This window comes from Acipenser ruthenus, chromosome 6 (assembly GCF_902713425.1).
Source record: "Acipenser ruthenus chromosome 6, fAciRut3.2 maternal haplotype, whole genome shotgun sequence".
NCBI classification, from domain to species: domain Eukaryota; kingdom Metazoa; phylum Chordata; class Actinopteri; order Acipenseriformes; family Acipenseridae; genus Acipenser; species Acipenser ruthenus.
The window spans coordinates 32,440,995-32,465,822 of record NC_081194.1 but is presented as its reverse complement, the minus strand read 5'-3'; the positions used below and the strand labels follow the sequence as shown (position 1 = coordinate 32,465,822).

The following is a 24,828-nucleotide window of genomic DNA, read 5'->3' as shown; positions in this document are numbered from 1 at the left end:
AAGCTCATAAAAATGTACTGTACTAAATACAGTAAAAATGACTGAATTGAAGCTTTATTTGGATCATAGATCAGTACAGGAATAAACACTCACTGCTTCGGATAAACAAACAGAAAGGCAATGGCAATCCCTTTTGTGGAATAAATACGATTGACTTCTTAATAAGGTCAAACAGGTCTATTGTTTCAATAACAATTTGACCTGTGAGGTGGGTCATTGTTTGGCTACCTTATAAAAGTTACTGTAATCATGGTAATATTGCATGATAATTTTGTAGTTTTCCACTGTAATAATGTCCCATTATTTTACTGTTTTCAAATATCTCCAATATGACCCCAGAATTTCCTGATCTCTCTCTCTGCAGAAGGAAGATGGCACTGTAAACAGAGACTTCAAGAAGACCAGAAGCAGGGAGCAGGTCACTGAGGCCTTCCAAGACTTTGTCAAGGGAAATAAGAATGTCCTGGTGAGTCTGAAATGCCTGCCTGTGACGCAGGGTGTTCTTGAGCAGCTGCCAAAAGTGAAAGGGAGTTCCCAAGGACTTCCCTCTATTAATAGAGAGAGAAGATTTTAAATACCAGAGACCCAGGGCCAGCCTCTGTAAGCTGGTGAAAACTGTGCAGATAGGAAAACACACACACACACACAGTTACATAGTCTTAGTCACACACATACACATATAGCACTTCTTTTCTTAGTAACCTGGTGTGCGTACACTAGGAGGTTTGAACATGTGTATTGACCATTTCACTTGCATAATTCTTTAAACACACACCATTTAGAGAGGTGCTTACTTCAGTCTTTTCATTAAAGAAAGGGGAGTTGACAAAGGCCTAGCGATACAGAAGGGCTATTCACAGAGTTCTGCTATCTGTTGACAGTTTACTTGACTTTTGTTTAACTGGTTGTGATTCAGAAAGCCATCTGTATTTATCTACTGTATGGCACACTTCTGTGATTCAGGTGTACAGAATGTTGATAAGTTACGTTAATCCTACAGCAATGCTGATAGTGAAAAATGATGTGCTTTACAGGCTGCTTCTGATAATACACTATGTGAAAATAAATAGAGCAAACATAGAAAATAAACCTACCATTAATATGCTCCCCAAGAGAACTTGAAGGATATATTTACTTTTTTGAATAAACACTAGCTTGTTAAAGAGTTTTTTTGTTTTGTTTTGTTTTTTTTAGGCAGGGCCTAATATATGTATTAATGGTTTATTGTTTACTGAACATGTTGTCTAGGAAATGTCCAAAAAAACAACAGTGAGATTTGGCTGAAATGGGATAGTATACCTACATACTATAAACTACTTGATGTCTACTGCCTTTCTTAGGTTTATTTTCTAAGTAATTTTCACACTAATATTGTCTGCCCAAATCCACTGGTTTAATTGGTTGATATAATGGGTGAATACATTTCATGACTGTGTTTGTCAGTAGAAAGAAAATACAGCTCATGCTTTCTACTCTCTAGAATACATTACTCCTTTCAGAGAACGAGGTGCACGATCTGGATACACTACAGTGTTTATAAGAGAAATTCTTTCTCCTGGAGTGTGCTCCCAAGCTGAAGTTGACAAATGTATTCTCCAGTTGATTTATGACCCATGATATGTGAATTAAAAAGCAAGCACGTTCACATTTTCTTTTTATGATGTTTGCAGTAAGGTTGAGTGATTATGGGTTTTGTTGGTCCAATATTGAGTTATCATATTGTTCTCTAGGGCCAGCAGAGGTGTTGACTCAGGCAGGGGCGAAATTACAGGCATTATTGCAGAAGGGGGATTTTTAACATTAGGTAAATAGATTACATTTACAGTTAAGCATGCTTAAAATTTAAAGGTAGAGCACAGCACACAGTCACGCTAAAGAATCAAGAAGTGCAGTTAACATATTTAGTGACAGTGACATATTTAATACAATGCTGCTGCAGTATGCCCACTGTTTTTGTTATTTCAAATCTTTTCAGACAACAAACATTAAACGTTAAAGCTGCAGTATCCAGTGCAAACCCACAACATGAAAAAACACATTTGTAGGTGAAAAACGCTAAAATAAAAGTCGCTACATTTAAAAAATATATAAGCATGTGACATTTTCGGTCCACTAAAATAAAGGGCTTTACATAATCTCTGCAAGTAAAATATTCAGTGTCCAGAGTGAAAACACAACACGAAAAAATAAATTGACATCCAAAGTAGCACTATAGTATGAAAAGTTAAATACAAAAAATGGTGCCTGCGTTACAAGCGCTTGCAGTGTTTAAAAATAAAAAATAATTCTCTCCAATTCTCTCATATTACTGAATTACAAATGGTACATTGAAATTTCGTTCTGTTTGATATTTTATTTTAAAACACTGAAACTCAAAATCAATTATTGTAAGGTGACATTGGTTTTATGTTGGGAAATATTTTTAAGAAAAATAAAAAAACTGAAATATCTTGCTTGCATAAGTATTCAACCCCCACACATTAATATTTGGTAGAGCCACCTTTCGCTGCAATAACAGCTTTAAGTCTTTTGGGGTAAGTATGTACCAGCTTTGCACACAGTGTCGGAGTGATTTTGGCCCATTCTTCTTGGCAGATTTGCTCCAGGTTGTTCAGGTTGGTTGGACGACGCTTGTGGACCGCAATTTTCAAATAGTGCCACAGATTCTCAATGGGATTGAGATCAGGACTTTGACTGGGCCACTGTAGGACATTCACCTTTTTGTTCTTGAGCCACTCCAATGTTGCTTTGGCCTTGTGCTTGGGATCATTGTCCTGCTGAAAGGTGAATTTCCTCCCAAGCTTCAGTTTTTTAGCGGACTGAAGCAGGTTCTCTTGCAGTATTTCCCTGTATATTGCTCCATCCATTTCTCCTTCAATTTTAACAAGATGCCCAGTCCCTGCTGATGAGAAGCATCCCCACAGCATGATGCTGCAACCACCATACTTCACTGTAGGGATGGTGTGTCTTGAGGCATGGGCAGTGTTAGGTTTGCGCCACACATAGCGCTTTGAGTTTTGGCCAAAAAGCTCTATCTTGGTCTCATCTGACCACAAAACCTTTTCCCACATCGCAGCTGGGTCACTCTCATGCTTTCTGGCAAACTCCAGACGTGCTTTCAGATGGTACTTTTTGAGTAACGGCTTCTTTCTTGCCACCCTCCCATACAGGCCAGTGTTATGCAGAGCTCCTGATATGGTTGACTGGTGCACTCCCAGCCACTGAACTCTGTAGCTCCTTCAAAGTGATTGTTGGCATCTCTGTGGCTTCTCTCACAAGTCTCCTTCTTGTTTGAGCGCTAAGTTTTGAGGGATGGCCTTTTCTTGGCAGTGCCTGGGTGGTGTGATGCAGCTTCCACTTCCTGATTATTGATCCAACTGTGCTTACTGGGATATCCAAACACTTGGATATTATTTTGTACCCTTTCCCTAATCTATGCATTTGTATTACTTTATCTGTAACTTCTGTAGAATGCTCTTTGGTCTTCATTTTCCTTCAGATTCACAGCCTGACCAATGCTCCTTCAACAGTGGGGTTTTTATCCAGAAAATGTGAAAGCAACTTTAATGGTTCACAGGTGGAGGCCAATGGTAAGGTAATTGTGTCCTCGTTAGGGCAATTTCTTTCATCGGTGTAAACTGGGAGCTTCCACAGCACAGGAGATGAGCAAAAAAGACTGTATAAAATAAATAATACCAGTACTGAGCTATATTGTAATTTTCCAACATGTGGAATATATTTGACTTTATTAATGATTCAATGGAATCAACCAAAATTACACATTTCTCAAATTATAAATTTATTTGCCCCCAAAAAAATGAAGTGTCACAATTATTGGCACCCTTGTTTTTAGTGCACTTTGTGCACCCTCCCCTTGCAGGGATAATGGCACTGAGTCTTTTTCTATAATGTTTAATGAGATTGGAGAACACATTGGGAGGGATCTCAGACCATTCCTCCATACAGAATCTTTCCAGATCCTTGATATCCTTCGGTCTGCGCTTATGGACTGCCCTCTTCAATTGAAACCACAGGTTTTCAATGGGGTTCAAGTCCGGAGACTGAGATGGCCATTGCAAAATGTTGATTTTGTGGTCAATTAACCATTTTTTTGTGGATTTTGATGTGTGCTTGGGGTCATTGTCTTGCTGGAAGATCCACTTGCGGCCAAGTTTCCGCCTCCTGGCAGAGGCAACCAGGTTTTTGGCTAAAATGTCCTGGTACTGCCGTTGACCTTAACAAGGGCCCCAGGACCAGTGGAAGCAAAACAGCCCCATAACATCAAAGATCCACCACCATATTTTACAGTAGGTATGAGGTTCTTTTCTGCACACGCATCCTTCTTTTGACGCCAAACACACCGCAGGTGTGCGTGACCAAAGAGATCTATTTTCGTCTCATCTGACCATAGCACCCGGTTCCAATCGAAGCGGCAATGCCGTTTAGCAAACTCCAGACGCTTACGTTTGTTGATTGCTCTCAATAAAGGCTTTTTTTCTGGCAACCTTTCCAAATAGCCTATTGGCATGGAGGTGGTGTCTAATTGGAGACTTGGTGACCCCAAGATGCAACCAAGTTCTGTAATTCTCCAACTGTTTCGTCCAACTGTGGCCCTTGGATTTCCCTAATGTGGGGCGTTGACTCGTCAGAATCCGAAATGTTTAGCTGGGATACAGAAAAGGAAAAGCGATGTGTTTCTTGTAAACACTCCACGGTGTTCTGAAATACAATAGAACACACATTAATTATGATATTATAGTGCTACCCCACAAATAAAATTACCTTACAGACATCCATATAAAAACATATTTAAAACAATAAAATGTCCCAAATTTTAAAAAAAAAAAGATCAAAGAGTAAGTTACAACAATGCTTTTATATTAATAGAAAATGTAAACTGGTGAACATTAAGTGTAGATCCAAGTACTGCTACTGTTATCAGTTATCCTGGAAGAAGTCCATTACAATAAAGATTTAAGATTTATGAGTCACAGTATTTTAATTTTTTTTTTCCAGGCTGGTTATCTTAAACAACTAAAGGACCTAAGATCAACCTTGGAGATTTCACCATTCTTCGAAACCCATGAGGTAAGTTTTAGTTTTTTATTTTTTTATTTTCAGTAAACCTTTTCCATTTGCATGGCGGGGCCTATGTTGCAGTGAGACCTTAGTGTATCTATCAAGCTTAAATGTATATAAATATACAGTATTCAGTCCCTAGTGTAATAGCTGTGTGTGCGTTGTGCTGGCTTTAAATTAAGTTAAACAGTGATGACTGCTTTTTATTTAGCATATATAGCACTTGCAATTGAATTGCCTCCAGCCTGAGCTCCATTTTCACAAAAAAAACCTCTTTCCAAACCTCAGCTAGGTATATATTGACAATGGGGTACTGTATAACATCACTTTCATCAAAGCAGTATTTCTACAGTATTAAACACGCAATGACTTAAGGTGTTTTATGGCAAGAACTTGGAAAAGAAGTGTGTGACGGGGTACTGCCCCGTCTTTATGATCAATGTTGGGACTGGCAGGGAGGGGGTTAAAATTCCTCCCTGCCAGAAAAACATGTGAGAATGTGGCTGGAGCCCTAATTGACTAATCAGTAATTATTGAATAATTGGGCTCCAGCCACAGGGGATAAAAGCCAGGGGAGAGGCCCTGGCTAGGAGAGAGAGTTGGAGAGTTGTAGAGGAGAGTTCCAGAGGAGAAGGTGTGTTTTGTTTGTGCTGTGATTTTTTTGTTCCAGTGAAGGCAACGCCCAGCCTGGAAACCTTTATTTTTGTAAGTTTTTGTTTTGTGTGTTTATTTTATGTTTAAACCTTTTTGTTTGGCCCTTGTGCCTATTTATTTTGTATTTTTGTTTATTAAAAACTTTATTTTTGAACTTTCAACTGTCTCTGAGTCTCAAACCTCGGTCCATCCTGTCACAAAGTGTTTTTTAGGGATGTAAATTAAAAGGTTTTTGTACCCAGAGGTGCCATTGTTCACCGGTCCATAAAGGATTAAGTGTGTAGTACCCAATGCAATTTAAAAGCAAAATCATTTCAAGATGGCTAATCTTCCTTGTAAGGCCTTATTGAAAATATCAGCGCTATAATTTTAACAGTACAGCAGAGAGTCAATTGTCCGATCTTTGATCAACCGTACTGGCTAATCAACCGAACGCACCTGTAATCACGTGATGAATTACATGTGGTGTATTACGCACACAGCTTCTGCTGCTAAAAGATTATGGCTATGAGATTTAGCTGCCAAAAAAAGGACCAGCAGAGGCAAATGATACTGAATTATTCAGACCACCAAACCTTAGATGGAGCATTGTGTGTTTTAAATGGTTTAGTAAATTTAAACAGCCATCTCGTTCTTGATTTTTCTTGTATTTCGACAGTAAGGGCTGGAGATCCTGTCTGTTATTGAGCAACTAGAACTTTCATTTTATTCATTTCAATTGGATTTTATTGCAATGCCTTAACAGCAAATATCAAAGTATAGAAACATTTTACTGCATTTTTTAATTTTAATGATTCCTAAAGTTCTGTAATGTGTCAAAGTTGTACTGAATTGTATTCTTTGAAGTTTGGTATATGGTATGTTTAATTGCATTATTTCATTACCTTACCTGTAGGTGCATTAATTTAATGTTTTGTAAAGCTTTGTAATTTTGTATGCTTAATGTAATAGAATAGGTTTCTAGCTATATATCATCAGTAGGTACTTGTGTATGTTAACCTTATTCTATATGTTATTAAAGGTACAGAAATTATTATTAATACAAATCGATTATGCAAATTAGTATCGGTCCCAATTAATTTGGATAATTGATTCTCTACTGTATAACAAAATATCCTTTTTTTTATGTTTTTCTAATTTGCATCCTTCATTAAGACAGAGCTAGAAGATTTCAGTCATACAGTTTTACTCCCGAACATGTAATTCGCTATTCACTTAACAACTTGGTTACGTGCATTCGCACTTTGTTGCCTTAAATAGGGAATTTGCAACTCAGTAAAAAAAATGTGCTTAAACATCACTACTATATTAAACCATTTTTATTCCATCTCATCTGCACATACAAACCGTAGGAATCAAACGGAACTCCTGTGATGTAAATACAGGAAGTATGGAATACACATGGTCAGTACAGATACTGCACTTGCCTTCACACACTTCTTAAGGATTTTGCTCCCGAAATAATTAATTCGGCATCAAAACGCCCTCTGGGGTAGGATTGGTTAATTCGGGAGTTAAGGGAACAAGCCTAAAGGAGTTTTTTCTACCATATTAGTGTAAAATTAAAATAAGAAAATGTTAACAAACTAGACTGGTCCAGTTGACTATAAAAGAAAGTACACAGAAATGTGGGATATTCCTACTGTTTTGCATAAAACAGATACAGAGAGGAATCATATTTTAGTGTAAAACTGAACATTGTGGATACTGTGCCCTATTTATAAAGCTGTTTCTATAAACAAAATGCAAATAGGTGCACTGAGACCTGAATTAGTTAGAGGTTTGACAATTATTTCATTTAAAAAATGTTGTGGGGTTGGGTATGTCACTATAACCCAGGTTATAGTTGATTAATTACCTGATTAGTAGAAACAGACTTTGGTGTATTCAAGAAGTCAGTGTTCACATAAGTAAGATACTCTGAAACTTCATGTTGAATTATGTGTTAAAATTGTATTTGATGCATAGTTTTAAACCTTGGATGGCACTAACTTGAAACAGTATTACAAAAAAGAAGAATGTCATTCGTATCTTAAGCAGAGAGTGAGGGGGCCAGTTACTACTGATCTTGAACACAATACACACTATGAGATATATATATATATATATATATATATATATATATATATATATATATATATATATGACAGTGCGACAAGACATTTAAACACATTCTTAAATTACTGCCTATCGCCTATTATATCAAAATAATGTGAAATGCTTTAAGTTGTGTGGAGGAGTACAGGGGTCATTTTGATTAACACTGCCCTTATATAATGCTGCCACAGTAACAGATGTTTCCAATTACAAATAAACAGATGTGAGAGGCTGTCTTTTTTGGTCTGCTTTGTAGCCATGAGAATCCTAAAATCATGTCAAAATATGTACTGCAGGTATGCTAATAGCAAGTGGTGACAGGGTAAAAAACATTAGGCAATCCCGAGTTTTGCAACTGGAGTATCTTTGGAAACCTGTCAGAGTTAGTTATTTACAGCTTGCTATTTGCTCCAACAGTCTGGTTATGGGTTTGCCATTCCAGCTGCTGCATGAAACTGATTATGAGCCTGATTATGACCCTGACATAAATGAATACCATTCCTGCATGGAAAAAAAATTCTCACCACACCACACCTTGAAATTGTTAATTGAACACGTTGTCTATCAAAATATTAGTCGTATTTTAGCACACAGTGTGCTACCTATGTGTCCATGCCAGAGCTAAACAAATAGAAAAAATTGTTCAGGATTTTGGAGCCCACAATGTAAGCACTGTACAACATTTATGAAAAAAACACACGTTACAAACCACTGTACGGATAAACATACAGAAAATCCCCCCCCCCCCCAAAAAAAAAATTAACCGTCACTGCAAAAATCAAGGTTCTTTATTCAGGCATTCCTTTCCCTTTGATTTCACTTGTTCTATAGAGCTAGTGATTGTATCTGTACCCATTGAGGCATGCCCCCGGGATAAAATCTCTTCTGCTGTATTGCAATGCTGTTAAAAAGGTTTAGCACTAAATTCTCCCTCCTGTTATCTTTATTTATTTCTAGGATGTGTTTTCTTGTTATAATGGCCATAAAGATTCAAATGTATCCTTTTATACTTTAATTTGATTCCTAGATACTGCTAAAGCTGTCAGAAAGGGCAACATAGAACACACAAAATACTCCAATAGGGAACTAACTGGATTTACAAAGCATGAAATGACCAATCTTGGAGGCAGTTTTGTTGTTATTAACTTGCTACCATATTGTGGCAGTGAGAAAACACTGCACTTAAAAGATGCAGAGTGTAGTGTAATACTTGTTGGCCGGGGGATTGGGGGGGCACTGTAAGGAACAAAAAGGTTCCAGTCTCTGGCTACCTCAAGAAGTGAGGGAACAGGAAGCCCAAATATGGGTATCCTCTTAACTCGGCCACATGCAATAAAAGCACCTGCCTAGATAAGCCAGTCAGTCTCTTTTGCATGGTGTGCCTGACCTGTAAGTAGTGGCTACCAAGCACCTGTTACTTTGCCTATAAGTACTAGCTGTTTCTTTGTTAGTGTACCAGTGGGAGCTGGGCTTTTATTTTATGTTTTACTTTTGTTAAAGCTTCGGTTTCATAATTGTTTGGAGTGCTTCCTGACACAGAGCCTGAACACTAGACCCGCACCTCCACACACATTAACAATTTCAATAACAATATTTTTCTGTTTTTGTTAACGCTTAGTTCATATATAAACCTATTTTGTAAAGTAAGAATAAGGTCAGGTAGTGTATAATGATATGTCTAATATGAATTTGCTTTTTATATTGTCCTAAGATGTTTCTTTAGTTTCATCCATATCAAAAAAGTATAAAGAACACTACGAGTATTATAAGTTTATACTCTTTTGCCTTAACCCAAAAGCTGGCATGGTGTTGACTGTTGACACCCCTACAATGCTCTACTTCTGAAAACAATGAGAATTTGCCACGGTCTAATAGTCTCACAAGCTCAATAAATGTTATTTTGTGTTTTATAACAGGTAATAGGCAGCTCTGTGCTCTTTGTCCATGATAAACGAGAGCAAGCCAAAGTGTGGATGATTGACTTTGGCAAGACTACTCCACTGCCAGACGGGCAAGTCTTGAGCCACCGAGTGACCTGGGAGGAGGGCAATAGAGAAGACGGCTACCTCTGGGGGCTTGACAACCTCATAGACATTATCACAGAAATGGCGGAGAGTGACTCGCTTTAATACAAGTAAATTGGTATGAAAAACTAAAACACCCTTGGAACCCGCACTACAGGACCCTCTTTGTTTCCAAAAAGCTACTGTCCCTCCAAAGAAAGAGCTATGTAGATGTTGTACATATTAGATATTGTTAAGATGATGTGTCAGTTTGCAGATTGTTGCAGCCTTATCTTAAGTGTGCAGTTGCATTTGTTATGGGAAGTAAACCCACCCATTCATCCCTGTGTATGTGAACTCCATTACAATAGACATCCTCCTATATAACACAACAACCATGTACCATTTCTGTTATAAATAACAGACACAAAAACTCTTACAATATATCACCTTTTTATTTGAAACGCTGCAACTTCCAGCAGCAATTTCTGTATTCATTAAATCATATCCAGTTTCACCTTTCCCTTTCAAAATTGAGAAATTAGGTCTTCCTGGGCAACATGTTGGTTCATAATTATTGGCCACCATTTATGTTACAAGATTTTGTACTCTTTAGGTCCAAACATACTTACTGCTGTTTTATTTTTCACTTTTGCAAGCAACTGAGTTTAACTTAAATGTAATTGAGTTACATAATCTGTTTGCAACAGACGTAAGATTTGTTTTACCTTTCTGAAAACTACAAATGCAACCAATATACAAATTTCCATTTCAATAATGCAGAAATGAGGATTTAGTGTAATCGGTGGGATTAATAATGATTCTAGCCAACACATTCTGGATTTGACTATTGCTTTTTCTTCCTCAAATCCTGCGGTTTACCATGTACTGCCAAAGACTGCATGATAAAATAGCTAATAGTAAACATTAGTAAAATTATTAATTCGGAAAAGAACAGGAAACTAAATTGCATCTTCAAAGCTATGTTTAAATGCAACTATAAGACGTGTATTTGTCTCTCAAAAAAATATATAGAATTTAGTACACTTGCGTGAAACTAAGTCAAATAGAGAAACATTTAGTGCGATTGTTTGCAGTTTATCCAGGCATGCCATGTACTGTACTACTAATTTACGGGGCGTTTGTTGAGGCTGTAAGGATAGAGCAGAGGAAGCAGAAACAAGCTTGTTAGTGGGATAGAGGCAGTCAAAGAGAGCCCGGACTTAGGATAGAAAGCGAGCCGATGGCCCGGACTTAGAGGAGGCCTTGGAGGGGCCTGGACTTGAAGTTAGGATAGGAAGAGATCCCCGAGAGATGGGTCTGGGACTCGGCACTGAGAGCGTAAAACGGGCCACATCCCGAGGGAAAAAGAACAGAGCCTTGGGTGACGAGGTAAGATTAGCGCATGAGCTGATTCAAGATAGTGTGGCCGGGGGTCCCCTCTGACTCACAGCGGTGAGAATCCCCCAGAGCGAGAACGAGGTCGCTGAAGCAGACCTGAGGTCGGGGAAAGTGAGACTCAATTGCCCCCCAGAGGAGACCGATGCAAAGGCATGCAGAGGAAGGTGGAGGAGGAGGAGGAGGAGGGGAGGAGGAGGACAAAGCAAAAACACTAGACAGGGGAAGTGCGTAAGATTGTGCTTTGAATAGAGAGTTAATAATGATAGACATTAATTAAGAAGCCTCAACGTCCGCCCCCTGAATCTCGCACAAATGCTAACATTAATGTGCCTAAGACAATACACATGCTGAACATTTAGACCAATATTCAATGTACAGTGTGTGCTGTCAATGTTTTTTTTTAGATTTTTAAATGAACATGTACTTGTTCAAATTAACTTAGATCTCTAGACTACCTTAATATTTATATACATTTTATTGAAACATAGAATAAAAATAGGGCTGAAAGAAAAAAATGATACACAATGTTCTAATAAAAACAAAGCCATGGATGTAATTGTTTTCTGATTTGTGTACCATAATTCCAACTATTTTCCATTCAAGTTCTGTGAAGAAGCACACATAAATGTGTCTATAGCAAAGTATTTTACCCTTGCATGGAAAGGCATGTTTGTGTTTGTCTTCTGTGTCTACTTTGCTATTAAATTTCTCTTCATTATAGTCTAATAACTTTTATTAATGTTCACAAACCATACCAACACGTTTTCTATGAGTACAGCCAATTAATGCTTTATGAATACCATACATAGTGACAAGTTATTGCACCATTGGATTCAAGGTGCTCTGTGGACAGTAGCTTTGATGCTGCTTCACTGCTCTCTGCTGGAAGTTAGTAGTACTAGTGCACAGAAATCACAAGTGTGCATGTACAGCATATGGTTACTTACTCCAATCCCTTCTGGCATTTTGAGCTGAATCTAATCTCTATTTTACTGTCAGGGGAAATTTTGGCCCAGTTAAAGAGATGCTGCATGCAGCCTATTCTGTGTACAGATAAATCAGCATTGTATATTATAATAAAGTAGGTGAGCTGTTTAAAATTGGGAGAGTAAGAATCCATGTTATATTATGTTTAGAAATGTGTGAGTTTGGTTTGTAGGTTTGTGCAAAAAAATAAACACTGGATATTGTGTTAAGTACATTCCCAATTACATTTTTCTTTATCTTGTGTTTTCACAGACCCAGTAGTAGTACATTTTTATTTTCTTTCGTTTTAGCGCTTTGTCACTGATAAATACCAATACAGGCTTTATGCAAACTATAGCCTGTTTAAATTGCCCCTAACTAATTCTCAAAAAAATATTCTCCATTTCCTTCCCTATTCCCCAGGTCACCACTATAAATGAAAATCTGTTCTGAGTTGGTCCAATCTTGATAAATATATTATTGTTAATTGATTGAATTGCTTTGCATCCTAGAAGTGTGGAAAATGTTTTTAGTGGGAGAAGTCTAGGAGATTTTTATTTTTTTATTTTTAATATAACCATATTTATTGTGTTATTCTCGTGAGAACACTAAATGTAGAATGTTGGTTTTTTTTTAAGATTTCCTGTCTATACAATCCTATACATTTTGTTGCATAGCTGTATATTTTAGGGTTTATTGTGCTTTTCCTTTTTTAATGTATATGCTTTGTATGGAGAATCTAGCATCAGCTGTGTTTTGTACAAATGATTGGGTTTTTAAAAGCTGAGTCAAGACTCTGGTTTTTGGTTATTGTCTGAGAAATTTATCGTTTCATACCAGCAAATGCTGTTCAAGTACTTAACGGGGCTTGTTAGATTTCCTCACCTATGACTCCCCTTGTTTATTATGTCCTGTATGAGAACATATTTGACCCCCTATTTGGTTACAGTTTAAGTGCCCATTCATTTATTTTTTTAATTATTTGCTATGATTAATAGGTAATCATTTATTAAAATATTCAATTTTTTTTAATTATCATTTTTAATCAAATTTAATAGAACATTGAAGTGTAGATGCACTGAGTAATATTAGTTAATTATTATTTAATTCACTATTTAGCATTTTCATTTCATATATATTTAGTAAAATAGTGGTGAACACCATCACATACTATAAGCCTGAAGATGCAAGGTTTTTTTTTTACTCTATAAATAGTCTCAACATAAATCGCCCGCCCAATTACTTTAAATACATTTTAAGTTTTGTTAATACCTTGTGAAGTTAATGGGAACTTAAACTGTGTAAATTGACATGTACTAAGAAGTAGCTTTTAAAGCTTGACTGGGAGACTTGAATGAGGGACAACCCCCTTATCAACTGGACCAAACTTGATTACATGTCTTCTAAAGATGAAAAGGTACAGTACTGTGCATTTGATTGTAAGCGTGGTTTACAAATATAGCACGTTGACATCATGATGTTTTACTTCACCTTAAAAGGAGAATATAGACTTTAAATAAGGTTGAAAGAAAAAAATAACCAAAACTGAGTCTTGGTCTTGCCTTATTGAGCTTATAGCTGTATATTATTTTAGTTTTGTTTGTTGAAGGATAATTACAGATGAAATGTAAAGTTTACTGGAATATCACCACCGTGCCTGAATTACGTATAAACAAATAAAGACATCATAATAACAAATAAAAGTATACTGTTTCCTTATTTTCTTCTGTGTTTAGTATAATTCTAACATGTCCTAAGTGTATAGATAGATAGATAGATAGATAGATAGATAGATACTGGTATACTTTTTTTATTATTTAAATATTACAAAAGTTTGCATGTAAATGCTTTGTGAATATGGACTTATAGTGGTTAAAAAATCAGCATGTCCAGAATTTAAGTAAAAAAGCTAACAAACAATCCAAGAACAAAGCTATCTTCAGCAGCTAATACTGTAGGTAATATGTGATAAGAAGTTTTATTTCAAAGACCTGGTTCTTTGATAGATGTACAGCTGTAAAGCACACCTTTTAGACATACAGACTTGAACAAAAATGTTTTTAAATATCTGCCATAAAATTGTCAGTAGGGTTTAGGAGTCAGTAGGGTCTAGGAGACCCTGCACATTGGGGTTCAAATTTGAATATTTAAAAAATTTGTCAGGGATACAGTTCAAAGCCCATCCCTACAAAAACATGCATCAATATGACCATTACCAAATTGATTAACTGATTGTCAGTTTGGTCACCTGCATATAGTTCCTTTGTTCTGCTGCTCGGAATTCGTTTTGAGAAAACAATGACAGCAGCAGTGTGTGTCGTCTGTCCTACCACTGTGATAGTGACGTTTGGGTGTGTTGTTTCGTTGATTGTGATAGTGACGTTTGGGTGTGTTGTTTCATTGATTGTGATAGTGACGTTTGGGTGTGTTGTTTCGTTGATTTGGTATTTTGTTTAAATGTTTTATTTGTTAAATTAATTGTTAAATAAAAGTGTGCAACAAGCACTTAAAAACTGCAATCTTCTGCATAGCGTGTCTGCTATTCCTGCTGCTAACCATATATCTAGTTAAACATTAAAAGACTAAATAGATATATCGTTATGCTGAAGAAATGTGTTTACCTAGCGTAAGAATTTCACCAAGGACTGTTAATCGTGTGGCAAAACGAATGATAAACCAATTCAAATATATTTAGTCCTGACCTCTCAGCATCGTTCATCTACCCACACATTTGAATTCTACCCGCCACTTGGTATCTAGTTGAGGCTACAAACCTAAAGGAAGCATTCTGTCTTAGACGTAGTGGGTGGATTTATTAATGTGTATTCAATGGCAGTTTAAAAGGGCAGGTTATTAAACCTCGTGAGATGTCAGCAGTGAATAGATGCTGTTTCTATTTGATTGTGTACTGCTTAGAGGGTGTAAAAAAATCAAAAACTGCATCAGTCCAGTTGCAAAATACTTAGCAACATAACCTAAGAAATGTTTTTTGCCAGCTATAGCCTTTATAAAAGTGTATCATATGTCGCTCATATTTACAAAGATATAATATTTAACATTAGTTATATTAGTTAAATATTAATTTCTCAATATAAAAGGCGCTGACGCCATTATGTAGTTAATACTTAAATATAAATATAGGTTTTTATTCCTTAACATGTTTCATATTCATTATACAATTTATATTCACCATTCCATTATCATATTTATCAAATATATCAAAAGAACTATAAAAATAATATGAGGCTAAGTTATAAAAAATCAACCAGTCAAATAACTATGTCAATAAACTAACATTAAAAGTTCATTATATATATATATATATATATATATATATATATATATATATATATATATATATATATATATATATATACACACACACACAATCAGCACTTGGATATACGACACTCGGATACACTTCAGTTGCATTTTACCTTCCTTGTATTAAGAAATAAATAAATTCCCATTATATATATATATATGAAACAAATGAATGCACTTACCCATCTCACACTATTTCCGACTCTGTCACCAGATTTCTAATAATTGCTTTCCACAAACCATATTTGAATATTTTCAAATAATAGTTACTTTCTGCAATCTGTATTTAATTTTTTTCAATTATTCACAATTTGTATTTAATCATTTTCAAATAATAGTTAATTTTCACAAACCTTATTTATAACTATATTTATCCCAGGTCTGCTTCAGGGCTGTAGAGCCAAAACTTGGTTGCACACTGATTTTTCTGAATGATCCACACTACTCAGAAGTTCAAAATTAATTTCATTTTTATTAAACAAACATTTAAAAATATATAAGTCACTTCGACTACAAGAGTCTTCGTCAGGTGGTGAATATTATGGTTGATTGGAACACAATCTCTGTTTATACATCTAATTGTTAATCATATTTAATCACAATAAATCAATTCATTAGATTAACTTAGGGCTTAAATCTTAAAAAAAGAGGACCCATGTCAATTATTGCAATATTAATTACTTGAGATACTCATAATCTTATCATCTTTTTCATTCTTAAGCACTCAAGTGTCTCAAACAGTAATTTTGAAGCTTACAAGTGATGAATATTCAAACATTCTAATTGCATATAGATGAAATTCATAAACACATAATAAATCCTTATTGTGGTAATTGATATTAACTCACAAACAACACATACAGATACATCTCATACATACCCAGAATCCAAACATATTTTGAATTCATTTTTGATCTGATTACCATTAATTAGAACTCACAATTTGCCTAATAAATAACATTGTTATAATCATCATTAAATCTCATTGTGACAGAGTGGTAAGTGAACACATGTGAATGCAATGCAGTGCGGATACAAACAGACAGACAACGATTTCCAGGTGCAAGGGTGTTTATTGATAAGTACAATGTCCAGAGCCTTATGGCAAACACCTGTAAATAATAAATGATGCAGTGATACAGCAGCGTGTATCACTCAGTATTTGTAAATCCCGAGGTTTGACCCGTAACCGAAAAGTCACACTAAACACAGAACACAAACACAGTTTTTTTTGGTGACAGTGAAATTAGTGCTAGTGGTGCAAGACAGTCCTCTGTGAACGAAGGGGTGAAAGGGATGATGTCCGGGTTGGTGCTCGCTTACGCTACAGCTCCGGAGTGTGTTAGGAGTAGTCTGTAATTAACAGACAGTTACTAAGATGGACAAACATGAAACAAACACTCACGGTTTCAGCAGTCACAGGGGTCTCCTTTTAGGTCTAACCATTTACAAAGGAACAGATTACTTACAATACAACCCCTTTTATACCTTTCCCCATGACCCCTAGGTTAACGAGCGCATCCGCTCCTCCAATCCGCAGTTGCCATGCCGTTTCCCTTCCGGGTCATTGAGTTTGAATACCGTAGCCCCGCCTTTTCTAGATGGCCGACTTCCACCTAAACCAAGAAATAAATTGTCATGCCATTTAGTCCAGGGTACTCTGTTCCCTTTACACAGCACCCTCACAGGTCGGAAGGGAGATCTAACACCAAGAATCATTCGATCTCAGTCACATATCCCACCACTCAGAGTGGAGCCGAAGGAACACTCGACTAAATCTACCTTTCCCATTACCCCCCCCCCCCCCCCGGTAAAAATAATCTGCATTTTGGTGGTCTTTCCCCACATGGTGTACCATGTGGTACATGAATGGCTGCAATGCCAGATACCACCAAGTTATCCGGGAATTGCTGTCCTTCATTGTGCTTAACCACTTGAGTTGGGCATGGTCAGTGACGAGATCAAAAAAATGCCCCAGCAGGTAGTATCTTAAAGAATGAGTAGCCCACTTGATGGCCAAACACTCTTTTTCAACCACGGAGTAGTTGCGCTCCCGAGGGAGCATTTTTTTACTAATGTACAGGATGGGATGTTCTACTCCGTCTACCATTTGAGACAAGACTGCACCTAAACTGACACCCGACTCATCGGTGTCGAGGATGAATCTCTTGGTGAAGTCTGGAGTGATGAGAGCGGGGGCCTGGCAGAGTCTCTGCTTAACAATATCAAACGCCCCCTGACATTTTTCTGACCACTTCGTTGAATTTGGTGCGCTCTTTCTGGTGAGGTCAACTAAAGGATTGACCACTGTGGCATACTCGGGGATAAATCTTCGGTAATAACCGGCTAACCCCAGTAGAGACCTCACTTGAGCCTTGGTTTTCGGGATCGCCGCGTCCACCAAAGCCTGGACCTTGGTGACAATGGGTTTCACCCTCCCATTCCCCATTATGAATCGCAAATATTGTGTCTCTTCCATTATGACCTCCAACTTCTGGACATCCCCGCCAACGGTGCACACGGGCCAGACGTCCCAGGGCTCCTCCCCCTCTTGCTGCGGGTACCGCCATTGTGGCTGCTGTGGTGGTTGCTGTGGCTGCCGCTGCTGCTGCTGCTGCCTCCCCATCTGTCAGGCTCACTCTCTCCCACTTCTGACTCCAAATGTGACAGACCCGGAGGCAAAATGGTAAGTTTTTAGATGTATTTTATGGTAGTGTGGAGTAGTGGTTAGGGCTCTGGACTCCTGACCGGAGGGTTGTGGGTTCAATCCCCAGTGGGGGACACTGCTGTTGTATCCTTGAGCAAGGTACTTTACCTAGATTGCTCCAGTAAAACCCAGCTGTATAAATGGGTAATTGTATGTAAAATAATGTGATATCTGTATAATGTATGTAAAATAATGTGAATCTGTATAATGTGAAATAATGTCTAATGTGAAATAATGTAGAATGTGATATCTTGTAACAATTGTAAGTCGCCCTGGATAAGGGCGTCTGCTAAGAAATAAATAATAATAATAATAATAATAATAATAATAATACAACAAAACAAACAATAACACGACTCACAACACACTTCAACACACTCTCCCCAAAAAGTGCACCTTCCTCCCTTATATATTAGTGATGTGACAATTAATCAATAAACACCCCCACATTCCACACGTGAACAATTAACAAACACACACACACATACACACGCATGCACACCGTCACAGGCTCTTTCACGTTCTATCCTCTGAACACCCACCCTGAGTGCAGGGAGCCGCAGGCTTTTATTTACTGTGGCCGAGGGGTTAACTATCGGTTAACCCTCGGCCACAATCTGCACAAGTTTTTTTTAAATACTACTGGCAGAGGACGAGCTAACGACCTTGCCTCTGTCAGAACACATTTAAATGAAAATAAACAAAACATACGGCTTTGCCGTCACATTTATAAATACAATAACAAAACACGGCTACACGGTCATATTTATAAATAAATAAACCATAATAATAATAATAATAATAATACAACAACAAAACAAATACAAAATAATAAATTGCACAGGGGCGGAGGGGTACCCCATTCCACAATATGATATTTCCTTTTTTGGTAATCCTTGGCAGAGGCCAGGGCTTGGCCAAGTTCCTGAGGCAACTTGGCCCTGGGTATATTGAGGCTGGAATAGTTCCATGTGAACGTTCATATGCCTACAGGGTGTCAAACTTCAGCAATGTGTGGAAGACAGAACATTTTTTAATTGTACACATTCATTGTGTTACTACCACAAAACTATCCCCTGGTGGGTTAAATATATAACTCCAGCATTACAATCTTGACAAGGAAATTATTGTATTACTATTCCATCTGTTTTAAACTTGCAGGGTATTTTCCCAAGGTTGAAGAAAATTAGCCTTATAAATAAAAACTATGTCTAGAAGTCAAGATGATGAATGAAATAATTGTTCAAATGCAAAGCAGCTAGATGGGCGGATGATTCTCTAATAGCAGCTGTTGTGATCGGTATGAGTCAGCAGTAAGAAGTAGTGTGAAAATAACCATCACATTTTGTTTTTGTGGCAGAACAGCATAAAAGCAACTATTTACAAAACAACAACAAAGAAAAGAAAAACTTCTCATCAGCAGGCACAAATAAAGCACTAATGCTATCCTCTACCTTCCCCTTCCCAGACCAACTACTCAATAACTTATACACTATTATCCCTAGTTATAGTCCTCTAAACCTAACCAATTAACTTTTCAGGTCTCAAATTCTGGTATAAACTGACAATACAAGCCAACTAGGTTTGGAAGGCAGAATATTCTCATGACTACAGTGCCAAGGGAACTTGCCAGTAACACTTACAAAGATCCAGGGTACTGATGTAGTTGGCTCTTCCCAATAACTCAATAAGATCATACAGCCAGGTTATCGGGTATGGATCAAATTTTATCTTCTGGATGTCGATGCAAAACCTTAGGCTACCATCTTTTTTTGGAACCAACATGACAGGGCTGCACTACTTGCTGGTTGAAGGTTCAATCACCCCAAGGCTTGTCATGAGGTCAAGTTCTCTTAGTGAGATGGAAGTAGTTGCTCAGGAATGCGATAGAGATTTTGCCTCAAAAGGGTATCGTCTTTAATATAGATATGATGCTGGATCCTCTGAGCAGCTCCTGGCTTCTCTTGGAATAAGCCTGGCAGAAGACAAGATTGCAACTGCCGCTACTGGTTGTCTGGTAGATGGCTTATGTCTACAATTGGGTCTCTGAGCCAGCGTGGGACTTTGTATGCTGGTGGCCATTTGGCCACTAGCTTTCAAAACCTGGTGGCCAAGTGAACTTTTATAGTGGCAAACATTTTCAAATGGGGATAATATGAGGAGACATGTATAATTTGCACACACATTGCTTTTGCATGCTTTGTTTTCATCTAATGGGTGTTTTTTATTATCTTTAAATTGTGGGAGGGGAACTACATACAATCAATTTGCCAGAGAACTATATACATTAAATTCCAGGGAACTATATACAGTGGCTCTCAAAAGTATTCACCCCCCTTGGACTTTTCCACATTTTATTGTGTTACAACATGGAATCAAAATGGATTTAATTAGGAGTTTTTGCCACTGATCAACTCAAAAAAGTCTATAATGTCAAAGTGAAAAATAAAATCTACAAATTGTTCTAAATTAATTACAAATACAAAACAGAAAATAATTGATTGCATAAGTATTCACCCCCTTGAGTCAATATTTGGCAGAGGCACAATTACAGCCATACCAGCTTTGCACATCTGGACACTGCCATACCAGCTTTGCACATCTGGACAATTTTTGTCCATTCTTCTTTGCAAAATTGCTCAAGCTCCGTCAAGTTGGATGGGGACCTCTTTCCACATATTCTCAATTGGATTGAGGTCCGGACTTTGACTGGGCCACTCCAGGACATTGACCTTTTTGTTTTTAAGCCACTCCAGTGTGGCTTTGGCTGTATGTTTGGGGTCATTGTCCTGCTGGAAGATGAATCTTCTCCCAAGTACAAGGTCTCTTGCAGACTTCAGCAGGGTTTCCTCCAGGATTTCTCTGTACTTTGCTGCATCCTTTTGCCCTCTATCTTCACGAGCTTTCCAGGCCTTGATGCAGAGAAGCATCCCCATAGCATGATGCTGCCACCACCATGCTTCACGGTAGGGATGGTGTTCTCAAGATGATGTGCGGTGTTAGGCTTGCGCCAAACATAGCGCTTAGCGTTGAAGCCAAAAAGCTCTATTTTGGTCTCATCAGACCATAGAATCTTCTTCCACTTGGTCTCAGAGTCTCCCACATGCCTTCTGGCAAACTCTAGCCGAGATTTGATGTGAGTTTTTTTCAACAATGGCTTTCTTTTTGCCACTCTCCCATAAAGGCCAGTTTTCTGAAGCACCCGGGCTATTGTTGCCGTATGCACAGTGTCTCCCAGCTCAGCCGTGGAAGACTGTAACTCCTTTAGAGTTGCCATAGGCCTCTTGGTGGCCTCCCTGACTAGTGCCCGGATACTCAGTTTTTGAGGACGGCCTTTTCTAGACAGATTCACAGTTGTGCCATATTCTCTCCATTTCTTAATAATGGACTTTACTGTGCTCTGGGGGATATTCAATGCCTTGGAAATGTTCTTATATCCTACCCCTGATTGGTGCTTTTGAAGAACCTTATTCCGGATTTGCTTTGAATGTTCCTTCGTCTTCATGATGTAGTTTTTGTTAGGAAATGTACTAACCAACTGTGGGACCTCCCAGAGACAGGTGTATTTAACATGAAATCATGTGAAACACCTTAATTGCACACTGGTGGACTCCATTCAACTAATGATGTGACTTCTAAAGACAATTGAATGCACCAGAGCTTATTTAGGTGTATCATAGCAAAGGGGGTGAATACTTATGCAGTCATTTATCTTCTGTTTTATATTTGTAATTAATTTAGAACAATGTGTAGATTTTATTTTTCACTTTGACATTATGCACTTTTTTGTGTTGATCAGTGGCAAAACCTCCTAATTAAATCCAATTTGATTCCATGTTGTAACACAATAAAATGTGGAAAAGTCCAAGGGGGGTGAATACTTTTGAGAGCCACTGTACAATAAACGCCAGGGAACTTTACATTAAATGCCAGGGAACTATTTTCTCTGTACATAAAATGCCAGTGAGTGAAATATATACATAAAATGCCAGGAAATAGAACTATATTAATCAAATGCCAGGGGAGACAACTATATAAAAAATTCAGGGAAGTGAACACATTTCTTTATTTTTCAGTTACTGGCTAAAATACTAACACTCTGTTAGCTCCTCCTCCTCATCTTCAGTTACATTCTCATTCTCATTCTCATGGAGTTGACCAGATGTGGATTTTCCAAATCTAAATGCAAAGAGATTTGACTGTTGCTTCAGTTTCTTTGACATTTTATTTAGGCTAGTAAGAGATATTTTGAGAGAATTTTTTTTCTTTTTAATTTCCTGTACCATCTAAGATGATCAGCCGTGCCAGTCAGGGAAACTCAATGACCTCCAGCGCTCCTGCAACATGGAGAATTTCTTTAAAAGCTGTGCAGTTATTTTAAACTCCCCTGTCTGTGCTGTAAGGCAGCACAGACACCTCAACACTCCTTTGTCCCTTGTTGATGTTGGGGTGAGGGGAATTTACTTGTTTTTAAAGTTTTTTAGTTGCTTAATTTTCTTTAAGTTGGCAACAGCAGTCTCTTCCAAACTGTAGAATGGTAATTTCTGCTGTTCTACCCTAATTTCTGGCTGGTGCGCGTTACTATGGAAACAAGAAAAAGGGTCTGGTTACACGAAAGTATTGACTCTGCGAGATCAACAGGGTGGTGCAGATTCTGACAGTTAAGCAAAAAGCCTTTTATTAAATGTATTATTATTATTATTATTATTATTATTATTATTATTATTATTATTATTATTATTATTATTATTAATTAATAATAAACCCTTATCCAGGGTGACTTACAGTCATAAACAAAAAATACATTTCAAGAATCACAGTACAACTATTAATACAATTAAGAGCAAGATAAAATACAATGACTTCAGTTCTAGTAAGTACAAGTATATTACAAAATACAAATCAATATCGGAGAAGATAACAGTGTCAGTGATAGTTACATCAGGATATACTACAGATTGAATAACACGTGGCAGATTACAGTACAGTACTCTGTAAAGTATAGGATTAAATGCAGTAAAATAGGGAGCAGATAAGTGCAAGTAAAGCACATTAAGGAAGAGTGATAAAGTGTCCAGAGGGAAAAGAGGAGTTCTACAGGTGCTGTCTGAAGAGGTGAGTCTTGAGGAGGTGCCGGAAGGTGGTCGGGGACTGGGCAGTCCTGACATCTGTAGGAAGGTCATTCCACCACTGCGGGGCGAGGGTGGAGAAGGAGCGGGCTCTGGAGGCAGGGGAGCGTAGAGAAGGTAGAGCCAGTCCTCTAGTGCAGGAGGAGCGGAGAGGTTGAGTGGGGGTGTAGGGAGAGATGAGGGTCTGGAGGTAGCTGGGTGCAGTCTGGTCAAGGCATCTGTAGGCGAGTACAAGAGTCTTGAACTGGATGCGAGCGGTGATCGGGAGCCAGTGGAGTGAGCGGAGCAGTGGAGTTGCGTGGAGAAGCGAGGCAGAGAGAACACCAGGCGAGCAGCGGAGTTCTGGATGAGCTGGAGGGGACGGGTGGCGGACACAGGGAGGCCAGCCAGGAGGGAGTTGCAGTAGTCTAGACGGGAGAGTACCAGAGCCTGGACAAGGAGCTGGGTGGCGTAGTTGGTGAGGAAGGGTCAGATTCGTCATATGTTGCTCAGGAAGAATCGGCAAGTGCGTGCCAGATTGGAGATGTGGGAATATGAGAGGCAGGGGTCCAGGGTGACTCTGAGGTTCTTAGCTGAGGAGGAGGAGGGAGAGAGTGTGGTAGATTCCAGAGGAACGGAGATAGAGATCAGAGGAGGAGGGAAAGAAAATGAGGTCAGATTTAGAGAGTTTGAGTTTGAGGTGATGTGAGTGCATCCAGGAGGAGATAGCAGACAGACAGGTAGAGATACAGGAGGGAATGGTGGAGTCAGAGGAGGGGGAGAGAGGAAAATCTGAGCATCATCAGCATAGAAATGGTATGATAAACCATAGGATACGATGAGGGGGCCCAGGGAGCAGGTGTAGAGAGAGAACAGGAGAGGACCCAAGACTGACCCTTGGGGTACTCCTGTTGAGAGAGGGCGAGGTGTGGAGGTTGCTCCATGCCAGGTTACCTGGTAAGTGCAGTTGGAGAGGTAGGAGGAGAACCAGGCCAGAGCAGTGCTAGCGAGAGAGGATAGTAGAATAGAGTGATCAACAGTGTCAAAGGCAGCAGAGAGGTCGAGGAGAATTAGGACAGAGGAGAGAGAGGAAGCTCGGGCAGAGTTAAGTGAGTTGGTGACAGACAGGAGGGCGGTTTCAGTGGAGTGAGCAGAGCGGAAGCCAGATTGGAGAGGGTCGAGCAGAGAGTGGTTGGACAGGAAAGCAGAGCGCTGGCAGTGTATAGCCCGCTCAAGGGTTTTGGAGAGGAAGGGTAGGAGGGAGACAGGACGGTAGCTCTGGAGGGAGGTGGGGTCGAGGGTAGATTTTTTGAGGAGGGGGGTGATAGAGGCTTGTTTGAAGGCAAAGGGAAAGAGACCAGAAAGGAGAGAGGTGTTGAGAAGGGAGGAGATGAAGGGGAGCAGGAGCAGCAGCTTGAAAGAGGTGAGTGGGGAGGGGGTCCAGGGCACACGTGGTGGGTTTGTGACCCTGGAGCAGGGAGGTGGAGAA

General features: G+C 38.5%; 1 protein-coding gene across 2 annotated transcripts in view; it reads left to right on the top strand.

Annotated features, from left to right (window-relative positions):
- The window catches only part of itpkb (inositol-trisphosphate 3-kinase B), a 99,804-nt gene extending 85,901 nt beyond the window's left edge, over nt 1-13,903 (top strand). For both annotated transcript variants that reach the window (XM_059025337.1, XM_034019289.3), the window contains exons 6-8: nt 365-466; nt 5,017-5,088; nt 9,747-13,903. In XM_059025337.1, the coding sequence (XP_058881320.1) occupies nt 365-466; nt 5,017-5,088; nt 9,747-9,959 (387 nt within the window). In that variant the 3' untranslated portion in view covers nt 9,960-13,903. The remainder of the gene's footprint in view (nt 1-364; nt 467-5,016; nt 5,089-9,746) is intronic.
- Nucleotides 13,904-24,828: the final 10,925 nt, after the last annotated feature.